At 42.7% G+C, this 25,540-nt stretch overlaps 1 protein-coding gene across 1 annotated transcript in view; it reads right to left on the minus strand.

The window, feature by feature from the left end:
* Positions 1-25,540, minus strand: part of MYO9B (myosin IXB) — a 1,188,949-nt gene that overhangs the window by 866,154 nt on the left and 297,255 nt on the right. Inside the window, exon 12 of the mRNA XM_044054768.1 lies at positions 9,268-9,343. Within this exon, the coding sequence (XP_043910703.1) occupies positions 9,268-9,343 (76 nt within the window). The remainder of the gene's footprint in view (positions 1-9,267; positions 9,344-25,540) is intronic.

Below are 25,540 nucleotides of genomic sequence, written 5' to 3' on the forward strand. Positions count from 1 at the left end.
CATTTATGGTGTACCCCAGACAGGTTAGAACCCTTTGTACAAAGGTCAAATGATTCAAAAGTATGTCCTGGCTTTCTGCTGAATTAGACAATCATCCAGGTATGGGTATATCTGAATATTTCTTTGCCTGTAAAATGCAATAACTGGAGCTAGGCACTTTGTGAATACCCTGGGCGCAGTAGATAAGCCAAAGGGCAGTGCAAAGAAGCGTAGGTATCTTCTGCAAGATTCCCTGATTGGGATGTGCAGGTATGCTTCTTTTAAATCTAGTGTTGCCAACCAGGCGTCTTTGCCTAGCACAGGAAGTAACTGGTGAAGAGTCAGCATCTTGAATTATGGAATCTCCAAAAAGGTGTTTAGAGTAGACAGTAGTAGACAGGTCCAGGATAGGACGCCATGAATGGTCTTTTCTGGGTACCAGGAAAAGTCTCGAGTAGAAACCTTGTTCCTTTTCCTCTTCTGGTACCAACTGAATAGCCCCCGTACTTGAGAGAGAAAGTACTTGTTTTTGGGCCTCTGCCCACTGGTTTGGGGGTAGGTCCGGCCACCTGTTTGGCATTGGCAACATTAGAAGTGAAATCTGTATCCCTGGGACATTATATTTAAAACCCATTTGTCCTGGGTAATGAACTCCCAGTTCTTTGCGTGAAGAGCAATCTTTCCCCCCAAAGGGGCAGTCAGTTGATAAGTGCTTGAAAATTTTAAAAGGAAGTCATTGACAGTTTACCATAGGGGAGAGCCTTATTACTCCTAGATTTGGAAGTGGAGGCCCCCCACTGCTTAGTCCTGTGTGTCCCCTAGGACTGAAACTTGGGGTTCCTGCTGTGTCTGGGTTTGGTTTGAGAAGATCTGGAAGGGGATGGAAAGGAACAATTTTTAGAGGGCCAGTGCCTACTAAATCTAGGAGGCTGAACTTGTAAGAAATCTTTAACACTTTGCACAGATTTAGCTTTATCTTCCATCTTTTTAAGAACTTCCTCAGCCTTGTTGCCAAACAGGTGGTCCTGATTTAAGGGAGCATCCAACAATTTAGCTTTAACATGATGAGGTAAAGATTGCTCCTTAAGCCAAGCATGCCTTCTGAGCACAGACCCAGTAACAGCAGCCCTGCAAGAGGCCTCTAATGAATTAAAACCACATTGTATAGTATGTTTTCCAACCTGTTAAGCAGAATGCATTAAATCCTGTAATTCTTTACTTTCCACACAATCAGGAATCAACATAATTTTCTGTTTAAGCAATCCAATAACATGTTGCTGATACTTTAACATATGAAACTGGCAGTTTAAAGCCTTACTAGCCAAGGTCACAGAAGTGTAAACCTTCTTACCCCATCTATCCAGCGCCCTGGAGCCTATCAGAAGGGGTAGGATTTTTAGCAGTAGAAGCCTTAATGCCCTTGGGCCCCTGAGAAATAGTTTCTGGATCTGCAACAGGATTTTTAAAAAGGAACTTGTGTGACTCTGGCACCCTGTAGTATCTGTCAGGTTTTCTGGGAGAAGGAGACAAGGAATCAAGGGCCAAACTAGATCCCGAAAAAGCATCAACAATGTCTAGTACAGGAGGTATAGCTAAAGGCCTACGCTGAGGCAGGAGTAAGAAATCCCTGAGCCTCTTTTCTGAATCAGAAAAATCCTAGCTTTCCCAGTGGAAATGCTCCCTTAGAGTATGTAAGGTTTCACCAAAAGAGAAATCCTCTGGAGGGGAAGCAGAGGGAATAGAGTCCTCTGCATCAGAATCCTCATAAGTAGATAAAGGCAAATCCAGATCATCAGAAGAATCATAAAAAACAGAATCCTGGTCAGAAGATTCATAAACAACTTCAGTCCTAAGCCTCTTAGAAGGGGGGGGGGAGGAGTTGGCTATCCCTCATTAGAATTATTAGATCTTCAGCCATCATTATGTGTTTTTCAGGCATAGAGGCCTGAGAATGTGGCCTGGGCGTCGGTTTTTTAGGCATGGTTCGAGATTTAGGCCTAAGTGAAGAAGGAGGTGTCTGTTTAATATGCGAGTTCGTAGGCCTGAATACACCCTCAGAAGCCGGTGCCTGCACAGTAGCTCCGAACCCATCCGGTAGAGACATCTGCAGGTTCCATAGTTGAAGCATCTCGCAGCATGCCGGACTCCAAATGGGTCTCAATAGAGGCCTATGAATCATAAGTAGAAGGTATCAGGGGCTGTGAAAGCGCCTCACTGAGTACTGGCAAACTGGCGACTGGCTTAGGAGAAGCGTTGTCGGCAGTTTTGGACCTCGTCGGCCTATCTTTATCTTTGCGTTTTTTCGGAATCCCGGTAATCGAATGGCTAACCAACGACATTTCTGGATAATTAAACAGAGAACCGAAATATTTAGAGGTGAAAATATACTGACGACAGATAGTGTGTTGATTAAATAAAGCACAAAATCGACAGCAAGGTACGTTGTGGTCAGGGCCTAACCAAGGAATACAGTACGAATGAAAATCTTTATGAGGTATTTGCTTTCCACAAGTAATGTAATTATTAACTTTTACTGACATCGGTAAGGAGCAAGAAAAGGTTTCCCCAATGGGCTACTTAGCTTTATTTGAAGACTTAGGATCTGAAACTCGAAAACGAAAATTTCAGGAGTCGGCCGACCTGCACTTGCGAACTGCTTTTGCTTCGGGCACCGCACGGCAAGAAAGACTGATGTAATGGCGTCGGCTGCATGTTTTAAACCCCCTAACAACCTGACGTCATGGAAGAAGGGACAGCAACAGATGCAGGATCCAAGTGTTTGTTAATCAGCCCGACTGAGGGCTACCTGCAAGCAGATAACCCAAATGTAATGACTGCAACAGTGAAACACGAAGAACATCTGCAGAAGCAAATCCTGCCCTAGACTTAGAAAAAAGAGGTAGGTGGTAATGCTTTGTAAAGGTATGGACAGAAGTCCAGGTGGCAGCTTCCAAGACGTACCTGGTGGGGACTCTCCTGAGGAAGGTTGAGGAAAATAAGGCTTCCCTAGTGGAATGAGTATGAACAGACTTTGGGGGGGGGGCCCACAGCTGGTCTTTTTCTCAAGGGTTTAGTGTACTCCAGATAATATCTGAGCTGTCTGTGCATGTCTAGAGAGTGCAGAATTATTTCCTCCTTGTTTTGAGGGTTGGGAAAGAAGGTGGGTAGGTGTATGACCTGGTTGAGGGTCACATTAGATACCACCTTAGGAATAAAGGAGGGGGTTAGTCCTCAGGGAGACCCTGTCTGCATAGAAAATGCTGAAGGGTTCAACAGCCATGAGTGTCTGAAGTTCTGAAACCCTTCTGACTGAGGTGAAAAAGCTAGTAGGAAAGCAGTCTTCCAGGAGAGGTATTTCAATTCTGTTAAAGCAGCAGGTTCGAAAGGAGGTAAGGTTAGTTTTTCTAAAACATAATTCAGGTCCCAGGCTGCTGTGGAAGGGCCTTCTGGGAGGTCTAATATTAGAAGCCCCTCCGAGGAGCTGTTTAATCAAAGGATGAGAGAAGAGGGGTAGGTATAAATCATAATGGGCTGAAATGGCTGAGGCATGGAGTTTAACAGAAGAGAAGGAGAGGCCACTTTTGAGCAACACAGCCAGGTAATCCAAGACAAGAGGATGGATGTGAGGTACTGGCCCCTGTGGACTGGCTCCAGGAGCAGAATCATTTCCACTTCTCTGCATAAGATATTCTGGTGCTGGGCCCTCTGTGATAATGTCTAGGACCTGTTTGCTTAACAGGGACTCTGTCAGCTTTTAAGATATAAGCCATGCTGAAAGACTGAGGTTCTGCAAGTCTGGGTGCAGTATCTTCCCCCCTCACACCTGGTTCAAGAGGTGTGAGATTAAGGGAAGCTACTTGGGGGGTTGTAAGGTCAGGCTGTGCAGTAAGGGGCACCAATGCTGCCTGGGCCAATCGGGAGCAATGGGGATGGCCTTTGGTCTCTCCTCCCTTATTTTGATCAGTACCTTGAGAATTAGAGGCAGAAGAGGGAACGCATACACAAAGAGGGAGTTCCAGTGGAAGGTCAAGGCATCCACCTTCCACGCTAGGAGGTGATGCTCCCTGGTACTGAACTTTTGCATCTGGTGATTGAGGTGCGAAGCAAATAGATCCACCTCCGGAGTCACCCACTCCTGACTGATTTGCAGAAAGATTTCCCTGTCAAGTTGCCATTTGTGGAAGTCCAGTAAGTTTCTGCTTAGGTGGTCTGCCAGGGTGTTGTTGACCCCTAGTAGTTATTGGTCGATTAGGTGTAGACCCATGGAGGCAGCTGTCAGCCAGAGTTTCATGGCTAGTTTGCACAGAGGATAAGATTGCCCCCCGGTTTGTTGATATACCACATTACTGTGGTGTTGTCTGTTTTGATAAGGACCACCCCTGGCCTGACATGGGGTTTGAAGGATGTCAGAGCCTTTTGGACTGCCATCATTTCTTTCTGATTGAAGTGTAAGTGAAGGTGCTGGGCATACCAAGGAACCTGGGTGCATCTGCCTGCTAGGTGTATGCCCCAAGCAATGTCTGAGGCATCGAGGCATCAGTGGTGATGGTCTGGCTAGTTGGGCAGAGGATGAAGGGAAGACTCTTGTTCTTGGCCCAGGCCTCTGTCCACCAGAGAAACTCTACGTTTATACTTGGGATCAGAGGGAGAGGGGTCGCTAGAGACAGAGTGCTGGCACCAAAGGTTCTTTAGGTACCACTGAAGTTTTCTCATGTGAAGCCTGGCCAAAGGAGTTAGAAGGATGCAAGATGTCATGTATTCCAGGGCTTGCAGGAACTTCTTTGCGTTGAGGTGACTTCTGGAAGCAAGCTAGATAAAATAGAGAGGCAGGAAGCTTTGCTTTTCGGGTGATAGGAAGGTAATTTGGGATGCTGTGTCTAGCAGAGCTCCCAACAAAATGATCTTCCTTGGTGGGAGTTTGCTTTGATTTCTTCTCGTTGATGGTGAACCCTAGGGAAGTTAGGAGGGATCTGACAAAGAGAATATCCTGGAGCAGCTTTTCTCTGCACTCTGCCTGAATGAGGCAGTCATCCAGGTAAGGGTAAATCTGAATATTTCTTTGTCTGCAAATTGCTATGGCAGGGGCTAAGCATTTGGTGAATACTCTGGGTGCAGTAGATAAGCCAAAGGGCAGTGCAGTGAACTGAAAGTGTTGTGATCCTGCTCTGAAGTGCAGGAATTTCCTGCAGGATTCCCTTATGGGGATGTGGAGGTAGGCATCTTTTAGGTCTAGGGTCATTACCAGGCATTTTTTGCTAGCACAGGCAGCAGCTGCTGCAAAGTGAGCATTTTGAATCTGGGGACCACCAGGGAGGTGTTCAGAATGGACAGATCCAGGATGGGGCACCAAGTGCCCTCTTTTCTGGGAATAAGGAATAGTCCGGAATAAAAACCTTTGCCTGCTTGATCTAGGGAGACAGGTTCTATTGCCCCCTGGGATATGAGAGTTTGGACCTGTTTCAATGCCTCTGCCCACTGATTTGGAGGCAAGTATGGGTTGCTTCTTGGAATTGGGAGTTCGCTGAAAGAGAATTTGTATCCCTGAAAAATAATCTTTAAGACCCATTGGTCCTTTGTTACAGAAAGCCAATTATCTTTGAAGAGGGAGAGCCTTCCTCCTAGTTTTTGGTGAGTGAAGGAAGGGCAGAGGGAGGAGGGGGGAGTCATTATGAATTTTTGCCATAGAAGGGTGGCTTAGAACTCCCTGCCTTAGGGGTGGAAGTGGTCCCACTGTTTGCTTCTCTGCTGGCCCTGGGATTGGGGCCTGGATGGTCTGTCCCTGCGGGGCTAACTTTGGACCTGTCTGCCAGGTGCAGGGAATGACCAGTGCTTAGAGGGAAGCTCCTGCTGAACATGGGAGGTTGAACCTGAAAGAAATCTTTTACTGTTTGCATATATTTTGCTTTCTCTTCTATCCTTTTAAGCACCTCCTCTGCTTTTCCTCCAAACAAGTGCTCTTTATCCAGGGGTGCACCAATAAGTTTAAACTTGACATGACCAGGGAGAGGTTGTTCCTTCAGCCATGCATGTCTCTTAATGACAGATCATGTCACTGCTGCCCTGCTAGAGCCTTCTAGGATGTCATATCCACAATGTAATGAGTATTTGGCCACTTGACAAGTAGAGTGCAGTAAATCTAACTCTTATGAATTGGCACAGTAAAGAAAGGTAGAAATCTTTTGTTTTAATAGTTCCAAAGTGTGTTGCTGATATTTTAACAAATGGAACTGACAACTGACTGCTCTGATAGCTAAGGTTGCAGAGGTGTATACTTTTTTTTACCCCATATGTCCAGAGCTCTGGAGTCCTTGTCAGAAGAAGTAGGATTCTTAGCTCCTTTAGGTCCCTGCGTAATGACTTCTGGCTCTGCAGCAGGATTTCTGTACAGGTATTTGTGAGAATCTGGTACTCTGTAATACCTGTCAGGTTTACTGGGAGTAGGTGGGTGTCAGGGGCTAAGCTGGATTCATGGAAAACATCATCCACCACTTCTAAAATGGGGGGTGGGGGTGGCCAGGGGTCTGTGCTGGGGCAGGTCCAGAAACTCTGTAAGTCTTTTTTTTAGACTGGGGGAAGTCCTGAGATTCCCACTGGAAATGTTCCCTGAGGGTGTGAAGGGTTTCCCGGAAGGAAAGGTCCTCTGGACGGGAGGCAGAAGGGATAGATTCCTCTGCATCTGAATCCTCATAAGCAGTCAGAGGTTGCTGTTCCTCTTCAAAATCTGAATAGTCAGATTCCACAGAACACTGTTCTGTCAATTTCTGGAGAAGGGTGCCTTTTCATTTCAGAAGTTGTGGCTTAACTACGCCAGTTAAGGGAGATGAGATCCTCTGCCATTTTAAGCATTTGTGCTTGAGGTGGTGAAGCAGGAGCAAGATGGTGGCTAGAAGCAGATTTTCTAGTGGTGGCCTGGCTTCTAGGCCTGAGAGAATCTGTCGGTCTGATAGAAACAGTAGTCGGATGAGAAGACATTGTTTTTTGTCTAGATTCAGTAGTGCGAAAGGCCTCCTTGGAAGCCAGTGCCTGTGTTGCTGCTTCGGACCCAACCAAGGCAGAGACAGCCAAAGCTTTGGAAGATGAAGATTTCTGCAGCATACCTAACTGGGAAAGGGTCTGAGTAGAGGCCTGCGTAAATATCGAATCGGGCATCACGGGCTGTGAAAGTGCCTCACTGAATTCTGGAGAACTGATGACCTGCTTAGTGGTAGAATTGTCGGAAGGCTTATCCTTGTGTGGTCTGTCTCTATCTTTATCTCTAAGTTTTTTTGGAATGTCCATGGATTGTTGGCTGATGGATGCCATATCGGAATGCGAAGATGGAACATGAAAATAACTGTCTACAATAAGAGCTCTACGGCGAATGTCTCGCATTAAAGAGGGCACAGAACTAGGAACGGCGTGGTCTGGGCCTAAACGTGACGCAGTAAGAATGGAAGTCTCAGTATGGGATCTGTTTTCCACAGGCAAGACAATTATTAACTTTTTCAGACATCAGTTCGTGCAAGAAAAAAGGGTCCCCAACGGGGTACTTCGCTTTAGACGTTTTCAGCTGAAATTCAAACTAGGGTAGCGACCGACCTGCACTCGTACGAACTGCTTCTGTTACGGGGCTCCACGGCAAGAAAGACTGATGTAATGCCGTTGGCTGCCTTGCTTTATAGCACTAATGACCTGACATCAGACTACAGGTGACTGACTGCAGCAGCCGCAGAAAAATACTGACTTTGGTATTCGGGCCGGACAAATGCTACCACAGCATGGATAACCCACAGGTGATGGCTGCAACAGTGAAACACGAAGAACATATACAATTATCCGGCGTCTACCAATCCCCATGGGAGCATGTTAACAGAGAGTTTACTGTAGTTCAAAATAGCACCAGAGAAAAAAAGAAGACAGCAAACATGATTTTTGCAGTCAGTCTATCATCTGGATGCCTTCTTTCCTCTAAGCAACTACTCTCAACAGTGGGGGGCTTCGCATCCCTTTTGGAGGTCTTCAGTGATGTCTTAATGCTCAACAAAAGCTTACATCTCGAGGGAGGCATTAAAGACAGTTTACGGCACGTCTTCATTTGTATGCTGCATCAATGACTCAACGGATCATATCGAACCCACCGAAGAAAACAATATTAATAAGTTTCCCTGCACCTACCTAATAAAGAACACAGAATTTAGCAGATGAAGCTCATTCACATGCGTACCTTGGGGAACCAACAGAACAATTATGTCTCACCTGAGGGACATCAGCTTGCATCTACTGAGAGGGGATTGCAAATAGGGTAATAGTCACGACCTAACTCTCAATTTAAGAGCAACAGGAAGTGAACCTCATTTGATATCCTGCTTACCTATAGATAAGAGGTGGCACAATAGCTCTGACAGAGGACTGAAGATCTCCACAGCCATGTTTAAACACCTTTAATAAATTATCACTTAAGATGTATGCAAACACATTAACACAAAAGAAAAACATATTAACATTTTCCATTTATACACTTCATACATCATATATACCTTCTCTCTCTTTGTAATCATCAGTTAAACATTAAATAAATTAACTCCTGCCTTCCCCTAAGCCTTCACTCCTCTCCTCTTCTCCTGAGCATTATTCTGTGTGTATTGTTCCCACAATTTCCATTTATTTCTATGAAATACCTGTACCATTTTGGACAGGATTTTTTTTTTCGTGCTAGCATTCAGACATACTTAGTGTTATCGGTGTAACAGCTACATATCTAAATATATCTCATCCTTTCAATCATGCAAGCTTTTACCACTCCAAATGCCCACTTTCATTACCTCTTTTCTAACATTTTTTGTCAGTTACAGTTTTTGCTAATATTCTAAACTTGCCAATGTTCCTATTTATGCTAATGTTCCAGTAACCCAAGGTTTGCCAAGATTACATCCAATAAAATGTCCATTCTTATAAATGTTCCATCTTGATAAATCATGAATTTCACTACATATCCACCCAAATTAATGTCAAATTTTCCATGCTGCTTGTGTTCCGTTTCCCCTTGTTGTGTTCTACCAATGTAGTCTATTAGCCTTTGTATTATTTTCCCACTCTGTGTAGGCCAGTGTGTCATGTTACCATTGCATAACTTGTCTATCGCATCATTTTTTTATGCAAACTTTAACTCACGATTTCCAAAACATGTTAACGGTGTATGCCATCTGACCTTCATTATGGTTGAAAAGGGTCCTAGAACCAGCCTAGCCACTCAGTCAGCATAAAACAAAATAAACACTCTGGTTAATTTAAACACTACTGCTGTCTTACCGATAACCCTTTTCAACCTGAGTGTTTGCTCTCTGCAGTTCTCCAAGTGGGACCCGGGATCCTCGACGCACCACACCTGTTAAGGATGAACAGAAAAAATGCGTGTAATACTTGTTAAAGTTACTTCTGCAAACTTAAACATTAACACATGATGAGATAACACACTGCAGAGCTTAAACTTGTTTCAATGTACTCTCTACAGGATTTAATGGTTCTCCTTGGGAAAAGTCTAGCTAATATTCAAGATAAAAAGGTGCTTTGTCTGCATGCCGAAAATTTTAATTTTACTGACAGATACCCACTAGATGGAGCCATTTGTCAAGCTGGCCTGGGAAGAAAAGATCAACCGATAAAATGTGATACAAACACAACAGCCAGAACATCTTATGCAGTTTAGTGTTTCTAGATAAATAAAGGGAAGTGAGCTAACCAAGTTTGACAATGACAGCCAAATATACAGCAGTAGTAAATTTCAATACACAGATTCAGTTGAGTAATTCTCGGATATGAAACAAATTATTTAAATAAAAATAAAAACATATATCCATAATTACAGGCACTAACAACTTAATTCAGAACAACAATTTCCTCTATATGCTGCAGAATTCATCTTATGTATGGGTTTACAGTGAACATTCAAAATTCAAGACAATTATGTTTTATTTCAAGTGTAACTAAAAATGGAAGCCACAACTCAAAAGTAGTTCTTAAATGAGGCAATTACTTCATGTTGCATTCAATAACTTGAATTTTAAAATACAAGGACTACTGCATGGATTAGAGGAGAAATGGGAGAACTAATAATAACGTGGATCAACATTCTGTTAATAGAACAGCACTTTGTAACAGTTTTCTACAGCACAATACATTTCAAGTACATTGGTGCATTCAATCAAGATGTAAGCAAAGTGCGTAGCAACCTTTACGGAATACTGTAATACTGGATCCTGCTAGGATTTACATTTAATAGTGGCAATACTAAGACTTTCTTGACCACTCGCATGGTAGTATGCAATGATTACACAATTAAAATGTACAAGAAATCCACATCAATACAGTTTCAAGCAATATGTGCACATACGTAGTCCTGGACATTCCCATTAATATAGCTTCTTATGAACTATGAATCCAGTTAAATGTAAAACTTGAAAAACAAAACTAAAAAAATGAAGGCTGGGGGTTACTTGATAAATGCCACTATATATTACTTGAGAACTGGTTGCGTTTGTTTTGAAAACAAAAAATGCTGACTACGTAACCATGAGATCTACTTTCTGCCTATGGAAGAAAGGAAATGTACAGTTGTACATTTACCATAAATGCAGATGTTAGAGTGTATTCACTGTTGCAGTCATCACTTGTGGGTTAAACCCCTGCTGGGTAGCCCTTGGTCGGCCTGAATACCAGAGTAAAGGATTCCCCTCCTGCGTCAGCTGTTCTGAGTCTGTTGCTGACGTCAGGTCATCAGGGCTATAAAAGGTGACAGCAGACACCATTACATCAGTTTTTCTTGCCCTCAATAGTCAGGAGCCCCTAAGAGGATACAGAAATACGGGGGAAGGTGGTAGGGAAACAGGACTGCAACAATGAATACACTCGAACATCTACATTTATGTTAAGTGTACACAACTGTGCTATGTTCTTCGTGTGTCACTGTTACAGTCAGATTCCCACAGCTGAAGAAGTGGGTAGAGGCATGCTATATATGTTATGAGATGCTAGCATGCCCTGCAGGACTGCAGATTCAAATCCTGCCCTGGTTTTGGAGAAAGTAGACATATGGTAGTGCTTAGTGAAAGTGTGGATAGATGTCCATGTAGCAGCCTCCAGAATATCCTTGGTAGGAACTCCTCTCAGGAAGGCCGTGGAAGTAGAGGCTGCTCTAGTGGAATGAGATCTGATGGATTTAGGAGGGCTATTTCCATGGAAGGCATTGCAGAACTGTATGCAATGAGAGATCTATTTAGAAATGGTCTGTTTTGTAACGAGTTTCCTCTCTGCCCCAGGGGCGAATGAAACCAGTAGCTAATTTGGTTCTGTCAAGGTAAAATCTCAATTGTCTGTGTACGCCCAGAGTATGCAGAATTCTCTCTCCTTTATTGGTAGGTCTTGGAAAGAAAGTTGTTAAGTGAATGATTTGGTTGCGTGTTACATCAGAAACCACCTTAGGCATAAAAGAGGGGTTTGGTTCTCAGAGAACACTGTCTGCATGGAAAATGATGAAGGGCTCAGTACCCATGAGGGCCTGGAGCTCAGATGCCCTCCTGACAGAAGTGATGGCTAGCAAAAAAGCAGGTACTTGAGATCTGCTGAGGATGCTGGTTCAAAAGGGGTAGAGTCAACTTTTCTAAAACAAAGTTAAAATCCCAAGCTGGTGCAGATTCCCTTCTAGACGGTTTGATGTAAGCCACACCTCTGAGAAACTGTTTTAAAAGGTGCTGAGAGAACAAGGACTGCTTCGCCTGGACATAGGCTGAGATAGCTGAAGCATGAGTCTTGATAGAGGAGTAAGACGACCCCTTTTTCTAGAAGCTTTGCCAGGTAGTCCAGAGCCAGTGTTAAAGAGGCATTGGTTTTGTATGAGGCTCTACTACTGCTGCACCAGTAGGTGAAGCTTTTCCATTTTGCGGAATAAGATTTTCTGATGCTGGGTCTACGGGCCTCCTTAATAATGTTGAACACTTGTTTGCTGAGGGGTGAAGTGTTATCCGCCATTAAGGAATCAACCATGCGGTTAACTTAAGTGTGGCCAGGCCTGGGTGCAGTAGCTTCCCTCTCTGTTGTGTGAGGTCTGTGGTGGGTGGTAGGAGGATGGAAGGGTGCATGCTCAGGCTGAGCAGCATGGGGTACCAGTGCTGCCTCGGCTAGTCTGGGGCAATTAGGATAGCCCTTGGTCCTTCCTCTCTAATCCTGAGCAGCACCCTGGGTATCAGATGTAGTGGGGTGAAAGCGTACACAAACAGGCTGCCCCAGTGGAAGGAGAGAACTTCCACCCTCCAAGCTTCTGGGTGAAACTCTCGAGCACAATTTGGTCAGCTGGCAGTTCTGGTAGCTTGCAAAAAGGTCTATGTCTGGTTGCACCCAGGTTTGACTGATCTTTAGGAAGGTCTACCTGTGCAACTGCCACTCGTGGGGATCAAGGAGTTGTCTGCTTAATTGGTCTGCCAGGGTGTTTTGTTTCCCTGGAAGGTATTGTGCTGTCAGATCCAGTTACAGGTTTGCGGCTGACTGCCAGATTTTTATAACTAAGCGACACAGGGGGTAAGAATGGGTGCCCCCTTACTTGTTGATGTACCACATTACAGCAGTGTTGAATGTCTTGATTAAAAGGACTCCTGGTGACAGATGTTCTTGAAAGGTTAGGATTGCTCTGTGTACCGCTAGCATTTCTTTCAGGTTGATATGAAGACCCTGAACCTAGTGTTCCCAAAAGGCCCGAGTTCACAGTGTTCTTTGTGAGCTCCCCAAGGCAATGTCTGAGGCATCTGTGGTTATGGTTTGGTGGTGTGGCAGAAGGACAAAGGGAAGGCCCTTGTTCAGAGTGTAAGCCTTGGAACACCATAGGAATGCCTTCCCTAGACAATGAATCAGGGGGAGTTGGTGTTTTAGTAACTGGGAGTGTTGGCACCAGAGGTTCTTTGGGTACCATTGCAATTTTTTCATGTGCAGCCTGGCAAGGGGTACCAGGAGGATGCAGGAGGCCATGTATCCCAGGGCCTGCAGGATTTTTCTGGCAGTGAGGTGGGTTTTGTTTGCCAGCTAGGTGAAGTAAGACAGTAGAAAGCTTCTGTGGTGGGAGGACGGCCATTTGTGCTGAGGTGCCCAGGAAGGTTATTCTTTGTGTGGGCTGCAGATGGGACTTTCTCCAGATTGATGATGAATCCCAGTGAGGTTAGTAGGGATTGCATAATGGACATGTCCTGCAGGAGTTTTCCTTTGGTTTCTGCCTGTATGAGGCAATCGTTGAAATAGGGATAAATGTGCATGCCCTTCTGTCTGCAAAATGCAATGACTGGAGCCTAGCACTTGGTAAAGGAGAAGTCTAGGATAGGGTGCCAGGTGCCCTCTTTTCTGGGAACCAGGAACAGTATAATATAATCCTTTCCTGTCTGTTCCTTTGGTAAAGGTTCTAGAGGACCTTGGGCATGAAGCTTTCTGATCTGATGAACAGCTTCTGTCCTCTGATTTGCAGGGACATCTAGGCAACCTGCCCTTTTTGTCTTTTCTTTGAAATAGAATATGTACCCGCTGGTAATTTTCAGGACTCAGATCTGAGGTGATGGCCTGCCAGTTTTCTAGGAAGAGGGAAAGTCGTCATCCTAGCCTGTTGGGTGACCTGAGGGGCAGAAGGGAGGGGAGAGAGTCATTGAGAGTCCTTGGAGAAGGGAGTTGGTTTAGAACTCCCTTGCCTAGGAGCAGAAGTGGACCACTGCCTGGATCTTTGCTGGCTATGGAACTGATGCCTATGGGTTCTGTCTCTGCATCCCTTTCTCTGGACTGGTTTTGTCCGAGAAGGAAAGGATCAGTGTTTAGTGGGGAAGTTTCTGGTGAACCTGGGAGGTAGCACATGTAAGAAATCCTTGTCAGTTTGTATGGACTTGGCTTTGCCTTCCATTTTCTTAATGACCTCTTCCACTTTAGGACCAAACAATTGTTCTTTATCTAAGGGGATGTCTACCAATTTGGATTTTACCTGGTCAGGCAATGGCTGCTCCCTTAACCAGGCATCCCTCCTGATTACTGAGCCTGTGACTGCAGCCCTGGTAGAAGCTTCTAAGGCATCAAAACCACAATGCAAGGAGTGTTTGGGTACCCGAGAGCTAGACTGTATGAGGCCCGTTAATTCTCTGGTAGTGTTACTGTCTGGAATGGAAGTTAACTTCTGTTTAAATAGGTTGAGGACATTTTGTTGGAATTTCAGCATATGGAATTAACAGTTTAAGGCTCTTACAGCTGAAGCGGCTGAAGTGCATACTTTTTTCCCCATTTTGTTTAAAGCTCTTCTGTCCTTGTCAGCTGGGATGGGATTTTTAGATGAGCTTGCCCTAGCTCCCTTAGGGCCTTGAGTAATGACATCAGGGTCTGCAGTAGAGCTTTTGAAAAGTTATCTGTGGTTGTCTTGCCCCTTGTAATATCGGTCTGGTTTTCTGGGTGCTGGGGGGAGAGAATCTGGTAAAAGGGAAGATTCTAAAAAACATCCTCCTCTACATCCAGGGTAGGTAAAATGGCCATAGGTTTATGCTGGAGCAGGTCAAGGAACTCTGAGTCACTTCTTACACTGATAGTAATCCTGGGACTCCCATTGAAAGTGTTCTCAGAGGGGAATTTAAGGTTTCCCCAAAAGAAAGGTCCTCGGGGGGGACGGAATTGGGTCACCAGCATCAGAGTCCTCAAATGCTGCAAAGGGCTGGTCTTCCATGTCTGCCGCCTCAAGGACAGATTCTTCTGATTCCTGGTCAGACAGGGCATCAGGGGAGGTGTCCGTTTTTCTTTTGGCTGGGGTGGAAGGGTGGGGCTGGATTCCCTTAAGAGTCAAGTCTTCTGCCATTCTGAACAGTTGCTGTGACTGAGGAGCAGGCTGGCTAGGTGTGGGTTGGTGGCTGGGTCCTTGGGGAGGGTCCTTTTGGGGGTAGTTTTAGGCTTGGGCCTGGACGGGTCGGTAGTCTTATACAAAGTGAGTTTAACTGGCGGCGGTGTCATCGGTATGAGTCTGGCTTCGGTAGTCAGACTCTCAAAGGAAGCCAGTGCCTGCAAAGTGGCTCCAGACCCGACAGCTTCAGAATGAGGTGACATACCGGCAGAGGGAGGTGGATCCAGCGGCATTCCGGACTCCGAATGGGTCTCGGTAGATGCCTGCAATGGTTCCACAGCTGGTGTCAGGGGCTGCGAAGGTGCCTCACTGAGTTCAGCTGTAGCACTGAGTTGAAAAATACCAGACTTTCGATCCGGGTCAGAGGGCCTGACTTTCAGAGGTCTATCTTTATCCTTGTCTTTCTTTTTTCTAGGCAAGTCAGTAGCTGGTTGAGGCCAACGCCATATCACACTGAGAAAAAGACTCACTAAAATGCCTAGCTACAATTTCAGCTCTTCTTATGGTTCTAGCATTAAACAGGGCACAGAACTTACGCCCTGGGATGTCGTGGTCTGGGCCTAAACAAGTGACTCAGAGAATGGCAGTCTCGATGTGGGATCTGTTTCCCACATCTGAGACAATTATTGATTTTCTCTGACATAGGTTAAAAGCAAGAAAATGTTCCCCAACAGGGTATTTGGCTTTAGATGGTTTTCCTTACTCTGAGAATGGCCGGCAGATGCACTCACAAAACTGCTTCTGCTTTGGGCTCCACGACAAGAAAGACTGATGTAATGGCGACATCTGTCACCCTTTACAGCCCTGACAACCTGACATCAGCCACAGACTCAGAACAGCCGATGCAGAAGGGAAATCTTTTACTCTGGTATTCAGGCCAGCCGAGAGTTACCCAGAAGGGAAAACCCACAAGTGATGACTGCAAAAGTGAACCACAAAGAACATCAGTGGAATCCAAAAGGAGGACATCTCTTTGCTTGCAAACCAAGAGTGCATATTTCAACACCTACCACCTTCCACTTTATTAATAAAGAAAACGAAGCTATGAAATGCTCTGAATAAGCTTTTAATACCTTATTATTTGCCTGTTTAGACTGCAAATCTGTGCTCTGGTGGACAGTAAGGTAAACTGTCTATTTAAGTGTGCATGTTTGCTTGAACATGAAGAATATGTAAATGGAAATTTTGGGTCTGTGCATGATACCTACATAAATGTTTACAAAACTTTTGAAGACATCATTAGACAGCTGAAAACGTGTCTAAACAATCCAAAATGCAGTAAGAGAGCTTTCAATGAAATCAATCAAAAAAGAAAAATCAAGACACCCCTTAATAAGGGCGTGCTTCCCTCTTATTAGTTATACTTTGAAGTACATGGCTTAAATGCAAATTAAGACTTATATGCAAGAATAATCATATTTAAACTAAATTTGGCAAAGAGGAGAAGTTCAAAATCTTCACTTGGAAATGTTTACAGCGGGACTTCTACACTCTAGTATGGCAACAGTACCTGCTTCAGAGGTATAAACATACTACTTACGGGTGAAAAAGGGTACCTGGGATTAAATTTTTTGGACATGTCCTGTTCTCTTAAAATTTTATGGTAAAAGTACAAAATGAACTCTACACTATTTTCACTACCGACAGAATTAACCGGCAAGTTATTTTTGCTGGCAATGGAGGATAGGTTTGAACTATACCTGTATGAGGAAATACTGTTACTCACATTAATGCTCAAACGGCAATCATGAGATTATAGAAAAGTAATCTCATTCTTCAGTTAAGACTGATATAACCAGTGAAGCATGTAAGAGGAGGGAAGGAACATAACCAGAGAAGCTTATGTAATGTTTTTGACTAAAAGACTACCTTGGTTATATTATGAGGAAATATTGAGTATGCTGTCTGTAGAAGCAATAGCAGTATTTAACAGGTACGAAAAAGAAATATTAACCTAAACAAAGAGAAGGGTACAGGAGAAACAGTAATTACACTGCACAGACAGCGGGACTACAATATTTAAATGTATTAGAAATGGATAGGACTTGTCCTGTAAGGTTACATCTCATGGATGTAATCCCTGGATGTTGTAAAATTTCATGGTACAACAATGTTTAGGCTTTAATTTTAGACTGTACTATTTCCCTTTTCCACACACCTATTACTCTCCTTGATCACTGGGTTTACCAGATCCACCTTAACCTCCCGGGCTGAACTTAACCCAAATCTAGGGCCACTGAGGATGCTGGCAGTGTCATATTGGTGCCATGGAGTATATGCCCTAATCCCATCACATGGCAGCCTTGTGAGTTCCATAACTGCTGCCTTCATGAGGTGAATGCATGCTTCTGCATATGCACAATCTTCTGACCAAATTGTATACTGCTTGCAGCTCGAATCCTGCATAGCTCTAAACAATGAGCCAGTGTTGCCTCTCCCTCCCACAGATGGATCTTAGTGGTTTATTCCCACCCTCCCCCATCTGGTCCCTCCACTGCCCATGACACTACCTGAACACAGGTCATCTGGGGCACAGTAAGGGCTTTACTACTCTATGCCACAGGGCTGGACAAGTCTGTAAGCCTTACTTAGTAGATTTTTAAATGTTTAATTTAAGATTATTTACTGTATGATTAAGGTATTCTAGATAAAATACTGTTGAAGAAAAAACAGACTGTCCATAACAAGGCTGACAAGAATCAACCACCATGCCAAAGCTCAAAGCAAAGCATCAACCACCATGCCAAAGCTCAAAGCATTCAGTCAGCAAAAGGAGACCCATAAGAGTGATGGCATTGCAACTACTGGCCCTTACCTACCAACTAAAGAACCTGCGTCCATAAGCACTCAAGTAGGACAATTAAGATGAGAGCTACTACCAAGAACCTGCATCCTTAAGCACTCAAGTAGGACAATTAAGATGAGAGCTACTACCAAACCCCATAGGTCATAGGATTGGAATTTCCAGCATGTCTTCATTTGTACTTCTAAAACTACTTATTTGTTAACAGGAAAAGGGGAGTGGTAAATCATTTTCAGCCACAACACGGGCCATAAGGAAAATAAAACAAATCGCCATCAACCATACATACATGAACCTAAAAACATCAGCACATAAAATAGGGTAGAAGCAGCTGGGTACATATGCTCATTTAACACTCAATGTACACTTCACCTGAAAAGTTTACATCTACAGGATTTAGAAATCTAAAGGGACAATGTATTTGCAACCTATTGTGAATTAAAAAAAGCAACATATTTAGCTTGAACAGACTGCTTATGAACTACAAAAAATGCAGAAGAGCTACCAACGTTCAGCTAATTCTGAGTCTCAGAAGAACTCCTTTACATTCTTGCATTAGGTGTTCTTTCATTTGTTTTCTTTAATACTGTAAGGTTAACAGATTCAATTTTTGAAGGGAAGCTATTCCAAATAGCAAGAGAAAGTCTGATGAATGACTTAACTTTACACATCTTCTGCAGGCATAAATTATCTGTGAACTTTAAGGGACTTCATCACCATGACAAACACATCCAAGGGTCAGAAAAACAGAAAAAGGAAATCCGAAACGTGGCTTACTGCAGTGTTCCTGAAGTATTCTGTAAAGGACAAAAACAGTGACAGAGACAGATCATGGTTATATGGAGCCCTAGGCAGGGTAACGCATCAGGACCCCTCCGCAGACAGTAGCCCCCCCAAAGCCATTCCAGCATCCCATTACTTGTCTACTTCTCTTCAGTTATCATAAACACTGTTCAAACCTGCCAGTGTACATACTATTTTCTTTATTCTACAATAATTAAACATTTAATTTTTAAATCTTTTATTTCATATTTTACAGCACAAACACTGACACCTATTTGATAAACAGAAGTTTCGCAATGAAAACAGACTTAGCATGAACAGTAAGCTTCTCTGCCCTTGAAACTCGCATTCCCTGAACAGCATTGAAACCCACATTCAAAGCAAATGCATCAGATTAGTGGTGGATTATTGGGCGGTTTTCAAACCGTAGGCCCCTTGCACACATTTTTAGGACCACGCATACATGTATGTGTTCTTTGCTGCACTATCCTGATTGTTTTAAATTATATTCCTTGTATAATACAATACCACTTGTTTGAGTATGTTTTAAATTTGTAGGTTTCCAGTAAGCAATGAAACAAAACATACAAACCAATAATGGCAAAACTACCCATTACAGGAGATTTCAACCACAAAAGGCCACTCAAACTTTTGTCATTGGAGTCCACCAATATCAGGCATTATACACAATCTCTGAAGAAAGTCAGAGCAATTCCACATCAAAGAGACTGAAAATTAATGAAGAGGTTGCTGCTGGCAAACAGCTTTACATTTCAGTGTTTTATGTACAAATCCGGTGCCTGTTGTCCTTGAAGAATAAATTGCCCATGTTACATTTAAAAAAAATGGTAAGCTGGTATTTGCAATTGGGAATGGCTGTCAAAACACATGAAGTTCCTAGTTACTAGACATTCCATTGAAGGGAAGACACACTCAGAAGTGCAGCACCACCTTCCCCCCTTAAAGGTCACTGCAATATAATCACTCCATCTACATGGTTTAGGAGTAGAACCCATAGCCTTTTGATCCAAAGGCAGGTATGCTACCCATCAGTAAAGCAGGTGGTTAAGCAGTGAAAAATGCTACACACAAATGGAGGAATCCAAATCAAGTGCCAAAACAAAACGTTTACTAATATATTGAGCGAGTTTTGTCCTTTAATTCACAGGACTTCATCAAAAGTATGCTACCTGTTGTGTTAACACTGCCTTCAAATTTTATAGCACAAATACAGATGATGGTCATTTGCTAAATCAAGCAGTTACACATTGAAAACAGACTTACCATGAGCAACTGTAAACTTTTCTTCCCTTGAAGCTCAACATTATTTAAAAGTGCACTGACACTCATTAGTCCTTAAAATGCTTTTCTACACACACACACACACACACACACACCTATCTGTTGTCAGTGTTGTTCATTGTAACGTCTCCATAATAAACATCCATACTGAACAGTAATTCTCATTCCCCACAATAATCCAAATCTGCGTTCACACCTTGCATGTGCTCTGTGCCAATGTTTAAAATGTGCATCATGCAAAGGTGCTACTAAGGATGTTTCTGTGTGCATCCTTAAAGAAATATAAATGCATGCAGAGTACGTTTTTAAAGTGCAAGCTTGTTGGGGGGGGGCCCTCCCAGCCAACAACACCCTAAGTCACTACCTAGGTCACCTAGTGCTGGATCCGGCTCAGAACATTGATATTCATTACATTCATTTTGTGCAGCAAAAGGAGGGGGCACAGGCTGCTCTCCCAAGCACCAAAGACTGATCAAAGTCCCCCAACAAGTGGAGAGACCAATAGTCATGTTAGGAATGTCAAAAGTTTTTTAGGTCTTGCTGCATAAGTAGATGCCTCCCCCTACAGCTAACTCCCAAGCATAATGACTAGCACTGCAGCAGTAATCTCTATGTTGAGATCTACAATCTGTCATACTACTGCTGTGATGTAGAATGAGAGCTGGACACCAGCACATTAGTCCATTTTGAAGATAGTTTTGTTTACACAGAGGGCATGCCATGCACAATCTGTAACCCACCTTTTGGAAAGAATTTGAAGTTTCTTGTGTCTATGTCCATCCACTTAGGTCATTAAGTGAGGACCTGGCAATTGTGCTTTGAATCATGTTGGACACTAGAGGCAGATGCTCCTTTTGGTAGGTTCTGCAGAGTTAACTTCCTCTGATTATGACAAATGTCAAGTCAAAGTAAAAGAAAACGTTGTCATTCAGAACTTCACAGCAGTGTAGCTGAACGAAATTACAATGCTTCAATCTCAATGCAGGAAACAGCTGCACATATAGACAGAAACAAATTAATAAAATATTACAGTAGAATTTTAATAAGTAGCAATTTGTAAGTAAAGTAGAACAGCAGTGACCCACACTCATCTCAGAACAGGAGACAAGGAAGACAAGGAACAATATGAAGGTAATATTATCAAAGAAAAATTGAAACAGTATCAGCAAATCTATGAATAGATTGAATTATTGCACAGTTTGCATATTGCACATTACAGTCCTTCAGTGTATAATTGGGCTACCTTAGTGCTGCACTTTGTTATTGCACATCCATAAAATAAGCCCCTTGATAGGCTAGTTATGTAACAAATGTCATGGTTCGTTTTTCCCAAGAGTTCAACAGTCTAATAGAGAGCGGAAATAAACTGTTTTCTAGTCTGGTGGTCTTACAATGCAGGCTTCTGTATCTCCTGCCTGAGGACAGGTGAGTGTACAGACCACTGGAAGGATGTGTTGGATCGCTGGAAATCTTTTTGGACCTGTCGATGCACCTGCATTTCTGCAGATCCTCCAGAGGTATAAGGGAAGTGCCAATGATTCTTTCTGCCGACCTTACAACTCTCGAGAGACTTCCGATCCTGATTGTTACACCTCCCATACCAGACTGCAATACTGTTGTTCAGGACACTTTCAATGGTGCCCCTATAAAAGGTCTGAAGTACGGAGCTTGGTAATTTTCCCTTTCTAAGTTTCCTTAGAAAGTGTAAGCATTGCTGAGCTTTTCTGACTGTGCTGGATACATGGACTGACCAGGATAAGTTCTCAGTGATATGAACACCCAAGAAGTTTGTACTCTTGACCCTTTCCACTGTCATCAATTGACAAAATGATCAAATGGCAGACAGAATCGCCATTAAGAGGTACCCCTAAGGACCATCTTTTTAGAAAGGTACAACTCACCCCAAGCTAAGTTCTTACATAAATAAATTAATTTCCAGTTATTTTAAGAATTTCTCTCTCACTCCTTTTATGTTTTGCATTCACGGTAGTAAAGTATTTGGTTTAGACTGTGCAATGTTTAGGTACAAACCAGTTTTGAAAACATTAAAATCAAGATATAGGAGCACCAGTGTCTAGGATGCCATAATGAAGTCCCTTATCAGGGACACAAAAAGCCAGCATCCAAGGAAACAAATACAAATCTGCAACAATGGCTAGCACTCTAGTGACAGTACTCTTTGCATAAAGGCTGTACTGAAAGTGATGCCCACCAAGAATGATATAAACCTCAAGTAGATTTTAGCCAATGATGTGACAAAAGTTATCCACCTTGTCCAGTGATAACATCCAAGTATGTGCTGTATGGCCCCTGTAATGCATCATCCATGGCTTCATGAACCTGTAGTGATCATTAATTGGATAAAGTCCAGGATTAAACAGATCTGAAGTATCCCAACATTCTTCAGAACAAGGAAAAGGTAAAACAAGGACCCACTGCCTCTATCTGAAACAGAGACAGCCCTCTACAGCTCCTATGAGGCATGCAATCTGGGCCTATCCCAATGACAAAATCAATCACTTTCTGGATGGTGATGAAAGTAGGTACAGTACCAGCACCAGTAAGAATGATCTGTGTGAGTGAGAGTTATATGCATCTGACATTACTGTTACTTAAGCATTGCTTCATTTATTTAATCACATTATAACATCTGCAGTGTAAACAATTGATATATGAATGAAGCAAACAGAAAGCAATCTAACAAGTTAGTCCATTTTCTAAGAGGAATAATACCCTCCAGGGTGGGCATTACATGTAATGAACACTCCAAAGGTGGGAACGCCTACCACTTACAGCCTCAAGCCTAACACCACCCCTGGGTGGTCTGTTATTTCCCTGTAATGCCCAACCTGCTGGGTATTACTGCTTGCATAGCTAATATACCTCTAAATATAAACAGTGGTTTTACTGCTTGCACTTTGCAAATAAGAAAATAAAGAAAAACAAGGGCAGTGTAGTAGAAATGTGTCTCTAACTCTGGGTTTTACCGCTGAGATTTGCAAAGTGGGCTTAATGGGCTTGCATCATGTGTGTAAGCTAGTTAGAAAGGTGCTTCTGAATCCTGACTACATGGCAACTGTTACTGAAGCTACAGAACTTCCAAAAAAACTGTCTTCTCAAGGGCCCTCCCCTACTCTTCCTTCGATATTGTCAGCTGATGAGAGGTACAAGCTTAATTCCCTTAAACAAAACACAGCAGAAAACAAGAGTGTGGAGACAGTTAGAAACACACCTGGAAGGAAGAAGCTACAGCTGAAGCCCAGATTTCAAATCCTGTACCCTTTTCTTGCTTCAATCCAGCTCTGGCTTGGAATTTCATAAGGGACCCAAATACTAAGTTCCCCTGATGGCTACCCTAAGGCCACTGGGGTGTATGAGGTGAGAAACAGTTAATTCTTGTTCCTTCTTTAGGTGGCTTGGCTTAAATGCTGACACTTGTGCTATCTTTTAATACTGTGTACCTCTCCAGATTACATATGCAGTGCAACTGCGGATCATTGCTAGTAACACTAAGATCACAGGAACGCTTCTAAAGTTATGTGTTTAGGTATCAAACACTGGACCTGTCCTATGATGCATTCTGGAACAAGACTGAAAATGTGCAAGCAGCAGAAAAGGACCAGTGTGTGGAAACTGGGTGTGTTCTCTTTCTCTGGTGCATGACAATGACAAGCACATGCTTAAATGTGGCTGCTATCAACTTAAATAAATGTACTGAGCTGCAGTTACCAAAAGTGGAACTCTCTAAAGTCACCACCTACTGCAGAGGATCTTAGAAGTTAGAGCAGTTATTTTCTTAAGTCTTACAACTATGCTAGAAGTACACAGCTGTGATTAAGCAATCAATCATAAACGACAGTATGCAGACTCAAACAAAGCACCAGATGGGTGTCACTGATATTACCCCCTTGCACATGGCAATACTTTGCTTGCTGTTGCAGATTACACACAGTACTGTTACTTTTCCCAGTAAAAAGTCTGGCATGCCAAACTGTCACAATGCATCATAATTGGTTTAACTGTGGGCGCCAACATCATGAAACATCTGCACTTAATTTCAGCTGCTCTCCTGTGTCCTCTGACATTCCATGGAGTAGGTGGAATGAAGCCTGCTGCTCTCAACTTGATAATCAGTAATATATCTGCACAGTCTGCTACTGATTATACAACATGCAATGTTTAAAAAAAAAACAGACAGTAACTTAATATGTGCTCTTCCCTTCCAGTGCAAAATAATTAGAAAAAAATGTGTGGGTGAGTAAACTGATTAACGTAATCATACAATATTTTAAAACTCAAAGCACTTTGCCATTCTAGCATAAATTGCTGATTAAAGATGGCAAGTCTTTTTCATATTCTCTACTCCTTTTTGTAAAGCGCCAGAGGTCCAACATGAGAAAAATCTTCTCTTCGGACACTTTTGGAGGTACCTTTATACACACTATTCTAAATCATGGACTTAGGAAGTTCAGACTTCAAACACATGCATACACAACAACACAGAGAAAGCCCTCTGATCTGGAAATGTTAAAACCAAAGAAGTTAAATGACTCTCCTGAATATTAACCTTTATTTCAATGTTTCTTCATAACATGCCATCAAAGCAAGCTGTGCTTTTACTATATCTCTATAGTGCTGCACTTCGGCTTCATGGCAGCTGTTGGGCCACATGCAGTAATGACAGCACATTATTAATAATGCAACTACAGTGAGTGAACGCACAAGAAAAAGCATAAAACACGAAGTGGAAATGCAGACTACTGTTCATTATATCCATCACAGTGTCATGTTCAACAGATGTGGAGGAAACTAAAATTTAAACTGCAACTCGCTCACTAAGGTACAATACACTGTACATAAAGTCTCAACATGTTTAACTACATTACTCACTGGTAGTTAGACAGGAAAAGCACATACAAATCATGGATTAGTGGAACACAGACAGCTGAAGAAAAACTACATTCAATGACAAACTAACACTTGACAAAAAATCTGAATCAGGAACAAACAGTCCAGATGCAAGCAGCTTAAATCCACAAGCAGAACTCTGAATATTACGGAGTAAAAAAAAAGAAAAAAAAAAAGGCAAGATAAAGACTAGAGGTTATATTACTACTGAAGACCTAGACCATTAATCGCAAAGCAAGACAATGTCAGCAAAGGCGAAGGAAATCCTTATGTGCACATTTAGGAAAGCGGAATCCAAAGACAGAAAAAGGGTACGACTGTTGCTGAAATATGTAGACTAAGGAATCTACATAAATAGAAAAAACAGTGCTGGAAAAGATGCAAAACAGAGCAACTGGGATGGTAAAGAAATATGGCGTGAATAAAGTAGTGGTAAAAAAAAAAGTAAGTCACCCTGACAGACGAAGTGGGCATATCACAATGGTATTTTACACACTAAAGGGAAAATGTGAAATAATTACACCGAAGAGAAGAAAAACATGGGAAGGAGAGGACATAAAACCATCAATGCTTAAACAAGAGACCTCTGCAAATAATTACATTACACAGGCACAAACCATGCTAATTGTAACAAAAAAATAATTAAAACAAGTTAAAATTAACAATATATGACAAACAGATTAAGTAGAGACATGTTAAACCTAAATATGGTGGGATGGGACTTTTTTTCTTTTTTTATACAGAGATGATGATAAACAGGTGTAATTAACTACTGCAATGGGATGTATAAGATGAGGTCCTGACAAAAGCTTGAGATTCCTGGAAAGTGACGATGGTAGAGGGAAGGGCAGCTGAAACACCTGAGCAGAACAGCTACACTAAGTCTC

Source organism: Protopterus annectens, chromosome 13.part0 (assembly GCF_019279795.1).
Source record: "Protopterus annectens isolate FY-2018-M chromosome 13.part0, PAN1.0, whole genome shotgun sequence".
Classification (NCBI taxonomy): Eukaryota; Metazoa; Chordata; order Ceratodontiformes; family Protopteridae; genus Protopterus; species Protopterus annectens.